This window comes from Myotis davidii, unplaced genomic scaffold, assembly GCF_000327345.1.
Source record: "Myotis davidii unplaced genomic scaffold, ASM32734v1 scaffold332, whole genome shotgun sequence".
Classification (NCBI taxonomy): domain Eukaryota; kingdom Metazoa; phylum Chordata; class Mammalia; order Chiroptera; family Vespertilionidae; genus Myotis; species Myotis davidii.
In genome coordinates, this window is record NW_006285779.1 from 6212825 (window position 1) to 6219608 (window position 6784).

Genomic DNA, 6784 nt, shown 5'->3' on the forward strand with positions numbered 1-6784 from the left:
ATTCTCTGTCGTCTCTGCCTGGAAGGTTCTTTCCCCTCCACTTCACCTGGCTGATGCTCCTCTTAGAAAACCTTTTCTGAATTTCCAATGGCTAGGTGCCCTTCCTCTGGGGCAGGAGCCCCTCTTCTGTTATCCAGGAAATCTTGTGCACACTTTCTCAATCATATACATATGATGATGCCTACGGTAGCGTGGGGCCTGATGCCCTCATTGAAATGGACCCTGAGGCCAGTGACCTCTCCTGGGGCATTCTGGGGCTGGGGTCAGCAAGTATGCAATACCAGGTATTTATGCTTTTATATGTAAATAACATTTATATATAATTGTATGATTCTTGATGTGTCAGCATCCCCCAGGACACCCTGAGTTCTTTGTTGGCCTCACCCACCAAGTGGCTCTTAATTAGCTTTCCCGGAGAAAATGGTCCCAGAGAAGAGATAAAGTCAGTGACCAGTTAGTTGGAATGGGGTTCTGCCCATGAGGTCTATGGGTAAGAAATAGAAGCAAGTGGGAGAGTTGAAAAGAGGGGCTGACTGAGCACACTCTTGTCTTGGACTCAGCAGTTTTGTGTGTATGGCTTGCCTTTAAACCCGACTAGAAGCAACCTAAGAATGAAGACTTGAAGTGCATAGAGCAGAGCGCCTTGCATGTAGTTAGAGCTCAAGAAATATCTACTGTCTGATTAATTGGAGGGAAATGTTGAAAGGGGTGAGAGGAAAGCTAGAAAACTGATTTCGCAGCTGTGTGGGTCTCTTGGGGAAGAGGAGGCATCCAGTGGAGAAATAACACCATTATAATGATGGGCAGAACAGACCGTCTCATCAGCAGTGGTGCGGGCTACAGAAGAGAATGACTACGGCAGCAAGGAGCGTGCAAAGGGAAAACATTTGAGGCCGTGTTATAAAGGCAGAAGCAGTACAATATGTCTTTCTATATAATGTGGGGAAGACAAAGGGAGGGAAGGAGGACCCCTGCGTATCCGAGCCTCCCGTGCTACCAAGATAGAGGAATGAAGAAGTATAGGGTGGGCAGGGGGAGGGAGATGTCTCAGGAATTTGCTTGTCATCTTGGCTGGAGTGAGCTTGAATGAGAGAGAGAGAGAGAGAGAGAGAGAGAGACTGACGGGCCTGGGAACTGGTAGATCAATCAATCAGCAAATATTTATTGAGCAGCTACCCTGGCTGGCAGCTGGAGAGAGCTCAGCTGGAGGGAGGCACATTAGAAAATTGTCTATAAAAAGGTGGTTTGGGGGAGAGGGAGGGGTGTGTTCTTGTGGAACAGGATAGAGAGAAAGAGGGTGGCTTTTCTGTGGGACTCCAGGAGCGTCATGCCCTCTGTAGCCTCCGTGAAAAGCACTCTGGAGTCGTGCAGGGCACAGCCCGCAAGGCCGTTGCACACCAGACCCGGGGAGAAGAACCCCACCCCGTAAAAGAGCTGTGGTCCTGAGAGAGGAGGGGGAGAGCTGCTTTCTGGGGGGAAGACCGCGATGAGCCCAGATGGGCCTGCTCACCTCCTTCCCTTCCTCCTCAGGGCTCCGGACGCTATTCTATCTACATCGCCAATTATGCCTACGGTAACGTGGGCCCTGATGCCCTCATTGAAATGGACCCCGAGGCCAGTGACCTCTCCCGGGGCATTCTGGCGCTCAGAGATGTGGCTGCTGAGGCTGGGGTCAGCAAGTATACAGGTATGCAGAGTGACATGGGAGGCTGCGAGCTGGAGGGATCAGGGCTGGGGCTGGGGAGTGGGCTAGTTCACCAGAGACCACAGGAGGGGATGGGTGGGTGTCCCTGGGGAGGGAGGATGAAGATTTTACTCCATCCCTCCACCCACAGAGGGCTCTTCCAAGGGCTGATGAGATGCCTGGCAGGTGAGGGCTTTAGGGGGCCCCTTGGGGCACAGAGGACACAAGGTGTGAACACCGTGTAACATCACCTGTCCTTAGAACCTTTGCCCCATTCCCTGCTGTGACCTACATGACGGGCGAACAGGTTCTGCAGGAGAAAACGGGCAAGTCACAAAGGCTGAGGTTGAAAGCATTCTTTATTGCCAAGCAGCAGATGAAATTATTTACTCACACATAAGCAGCCAGGAATTGAGTGCTAGCTAAATCCCTGAGCTTCAGCTGGGTCCCGTCTCAGATAACTGGGCTCAAAGAATTGTGTTCTTGTTCCAAAACCTCTCCTGCACTTTTTTGGAAGGCAGCACAGTGTCAGAGTCTCTGACAGGGAGATCTTTCTAGGGAAGGCTGTTTTTCTAATGCCAGCACGGCTGCTGACCAAACTCTGACAATCTGCCAATAGACTGCTGATGGCAGAGGGATCCAGTTCCTGTTTTGGGTGCCAGAAATCAGGAAGCCAGAGCTGTGCACAACAACTTCTCACGTGAACTCCAGCCTCACTCACACCGCATCAGCCCTCTGGACGGAGAAATTCTCTCATTGGTCGACCTTCCCAATATAGCCATCCCAGTCTGCACCACAGACTTCCAGGGGGGCCGCCTGCCTGAATCCCAATCCTAGGGCTGGGAAGACGCTGGAGGGGTCATTTGGGCTGCCCCACCCCCTCTGCTTCCAGACACTGGGGTGGTGGCATAATCCCACTCTCCTACCCAGAAAGGGTTGTCACAGCCTTCCTTGAGTTTATGATGCCTTCCTCTAGCCAGCTTTCCACCTCGGTGAAAAGGGGAGATGGATGTCGGCCTGTCTGACAAAGTTTGTGGGAACATATGACTAGACAATAAAATCGTCTGCACAGCTCAAGCCCGGCAGAGCCCTCCAGAGCTCCGCACGTGGATGTGCAGAGGAAAGGCTGAGTGTCAGTAATAAACTATGTTTTCCCGGGAAAAGGAATAAACACGCAGGAGCTTCAGCCTAGATTTGTACAATCTGTTTTCCGGAATAGGTCCCAATTCTGCGCACTGGGCTGGCTTGGCAATTAAGTGCCTTGATCTGCAGGAGGAGGAGGGTGGGCCGGGGAGATGTAGCACTTGAAAATGATGAGATGGAAGGGCGGCGAGGTCTGGGAAAGGGTTCCACACAGAATGAAAGAATTCAGGAGGTGCTAGCTGGGTTTGAGCATGAAGGGGACATTGTTCTCGCTGGCTGGGCTGGCAGAGGCTGGCAGGAACCGAGGAGGGGGAAGGAGGGGACCAAGAAGAGACAGCTGAGGAGCGGGGGTGGGGGCGGGAGCACCAGCCAACTGTGCCGGGCTGTGCTGGAAGGACCGGGCAGCTCAAGGAACGGACGGCAGCTTCTGTGGAGCACACAGGCGGGCCGGGGCAGCTGGCATGCCCAGAGGACACGTTAGAGCAGCTTTGCAGACCTCCAAAAGCCATTTGGCTGACAAGAACGTATTTGGCCCACCAAGTTACTATTATGTCTGCCCGCCTTCCGCAGCCCACCCTTTCCCTGTCTGCCAAGCCCCCCAACAACTCTACCCGGCAGGCCCTGTTGTCATTCCATTAACAACTCATGGACATCTGGCTGGAAAACGAGCCCTGAGCACCCCCCTGAATCCCAGGAATGGACCCCAAATGTAAGGACCACCACCGCAGCCCAGCCTGATTGCCAAGGCTCTGGCACATGGCCAGTGCCATGGGGCTGGCAAGGGGTGAGGAAGCAGGCAGTAGGTGCAGGGCCCTGAGCGGGCTGGGAGGGTAGCAAACCACAGCCAGCTGTGCAGTCAGGGAGCCGCAGGTCCCAGGAGCCAAGCCACACAGCCCCCATCTGCTGGACAGACCTCAGAGAACTTCCCAGTTTTACAAAAGAACAAACGGAGGTCCCCGGGCAGAAGGGACTTGCCCAAGGTCACCCGGGAGGGTGTAGAGAAACTAGCAGTTACAGCCCCCTCCCCCCCCCCCCCCCCCCCCCCCCTGATGACCTCCAGCTTGAGAATCCTGCTCCAGCCTGCAAGACAGAGGGCTGGGGAAGGAGGAAGGCCCACCCCCATGGGAACACAGCCCCAGGGACTGCCACTCAGACTTTCATATGGTCCCTGATTTTTGTGACTGAAGCAGCCGCCTGGCCTGGGGTGCCCAGGGCAGCAGGGGGAGGCCCAGCAACTAGGTCAGCCGGCCGGGTGATGGCACTGCCTGCACTGGCTGTCCGGTTCCTCTGGAGGGGGAGGGGAGACCTCTCCAGGCTGTCTCTTCTGCGGGCGGCTGCTGCTCTGCTGGGTCACAGTGCCATCTAGCGGCCAGCGTGCCCGCTCTCAGGGGATTTGGGGGACTCGAGGGCCCCTGGAGGGACATTGGGAGAGCCAAGAGTGCACCCCATGGCTTCTGGTTCGATGAGCATCCCAAGCCTGGCTTCCTCAGCTGCTCACAGCCTCTTGGAGCCTGGGCAGTGCGGGAACTACCCTTCATGGGAATCCCGAGTTAGTTCTCCCCATCACAGAGGCCGGCATGGAACCCAGGGAGGGGGAAGGTGGGGACCAAGAGGTCTGCACTGCCTCTGGGGCCCAAGTGACCTTGGGCAAGTCTCTTAGCCCCTGTGAGCACTCTGAACTAGCCATCTCACAGCTGCCAGGACAACGTCTGGAGCCAGAGTACCAGGTGCAGAACCTGCCTCCACCATGTCCTTTCCAGGCAGCAGTGGAGGCAGGATTTTACCCTCTGTGGGCCTCAGTTTTCTCCCCTGCAAAATGGGGGTGCTGTGAGAATGAAGGGAGGTAAACACCAGGCCTAGCACACAGGCCGTGCCCACCAAGTGTAGCAAACAGCAACACACTACTCCCCTGAAGTTCCAACAGTGATGCCAGGACCCTCTGTTGCGCATCTCCTTGGTGTAAGGAGCGCCATGCTGGGCACAGGGTGAAGCACAAAGCCAGCAGGCCAAGCCCCTGCCCTGGAGGCATTCTCCATGTGTGCCCAAGACCCCAACTCTACCCTGCAGCCCCTGTTGTGAGAAAATGAAGTGCCCAGCCCTGGGCACAGACATGGGCCTCTTTATTCCTGTCTCCCTCCGAATCCATCTCTTCCCTTTTTCCTGACCCTGCCTCCCCTCCTCCCCGCAAACTCCACCCCTCCCCAGGAACTCTGCATTTTGGTCCCACCCTTTAAGGGATCATCTGTCCGGGCTGCAAGGTGGTGATTAAAGAAGCCTTAAAAGAAATTTGGAAAGGAAATGAAGGTGGATTTATGATGTTGGGTGGGGAATTTCGCTGTTGGCTGGGAGCAGTGCAGAACAAAGCGAGGGCAGGTCTGATTTATAGGAAGTCATTATTGGAGGAGACGGAGATGCCTACAGCCCAGCTGAGGCCTTCTGGCGGGTCCCCGCCAGCCAGCTCTGGAGAGGTGACCAGGGGCAGCAGAGCGGGGGCCGCTGAGCCTCCCAGCTTCCCGGGGGTGTGGCGGGGGGCTCTGGCCTTGCAGCGGGAGTGCAGCCAGATCTGACAACCAGGGACAGTCTGGGCTGGAGTGACAGGCCCCTCAGCCAGGGCCCGGGAACCCTGCCAGGGGTACCCAAAGCCCTGAGATACACAGGCTATCAGATGCATTAGATGATTGACAAGAAGGGACATCACTTTTTTTTTTCCAAAACAAACACAGAAATGTTATACAATACAAATGCAATTTGGTACACATTTTCTTTAGCTAAAATAAGAGACTTTAAAGAAATGTCAAGCCTGGCTACAGAAATACAGATGGCTCCTCTGCCAAGAGGGAACTTTAGTAGAAGTGTTGGAGAGAGCACTGTGGGGTAGCCTAGGCTCGGGGGCACCCACACACGGGTTTGAACTGTGATCTCTTGCCTGCTGGCTGCTGTCATGCCTCCCCGGGCCTCCGTTCCCTCACCTAGGCAAGGTGAGGTGAGATGAAACGTGTATAGTACCTGGTACACAGGACTGAACAACAGGTTCCCAGCGGAGCGACTCCTGCCACTCCTTTACCTGTCCTCTCTCCTGAAACAGCTTCTCCAGCCCCTCGCTGCCTGGGGTGGAGGGGGCAGCGCACAGTGAGGATCAGCATCCCTCCTGCAACCACCTGGAGCCCCTGGTGTGGGAATCCCAGCAGACAGATGCTGGAGCCTGTCCTCCTGCCCACCTGCCTCTCAGCATCCTGCAGGGATGGGCAGGGAGGACTGGGGACGCAGTGGGAATGTCCTTGTCTAATGCCCTGTTCACTGGTCCACTCGGAACCCTGCCCAGCATCTGACAGCTCACGGAGGCTCCGGGGGAGACAGGCAAGTCTAGCACCAACACAGTGTGTTTGTGTTAAGAACTTTCAGGAAATTTAGGGTGAGAGACCGTCACCATCCTGCCCTTCCCCTCACCGCCCCCCCTTCTCCAACACACATACGTGCACACTGCCCACTCCTCCACGCCTACATCTTCTAGCACCTTTGCTACTCTTTACAATGTCTTGGATGTGCTTGGCAGCCTGTAGGCCTTGGTGTCCACCAGCATCGTATTTCTATCAAGGTCTCAGCAGACTGCTCTCACACGTCCAAGTTCCTTGGTGGGCAGGCCTCGCCCGAGCCCCACGGTGTCCAGTCTAGATGGGCCCACGATTCTACTCCCAACCATGTTTATCCTGCAGCCCAGCCTGAGGGAGGCACTGAGGAGGGAGATGGAAGGAGCTTGGAGATCTCATCCCCCCATCCATTCCCAGGGAGTGGGACCAAGGTCTGGAGAGCACACTCCCAAGTTCCCGTGGCCAGAGAGGGTGCGGAGGCGGGGCAAGAACCTAGAGGCTTTCCCTGAGCACAGAGTCCCCCTGCCTCTCAGTCCCCTGGTCCTCAGTCCCGTAGTATGGGGCAGTTCAGCAGCGCATACCCTCTCCC

General features: G+C 55.8%; 1 protein-coding gene across 1 annotated transcript in view; it reads left to right on the plus strand.

Moving 5' to 3' along the window:
- The window catches only part of CRTAC1 (cartilage acidic protein 1), a 130809-nt gene that overhangs the window by 94946 nt on the left and 29079 nt on the right, over positions 1-6784 (plus strand). Inside the window, exon 5 of the mRNA XM_006756581.2 lies at positions 1531-1687. Coding sequence (XP_006756644.1) covers positions 1531-1687 — 157 coding nt within the window. The remainder of the gene's footprint in view (positions 1-1530; positions 1688-6784) is intronic.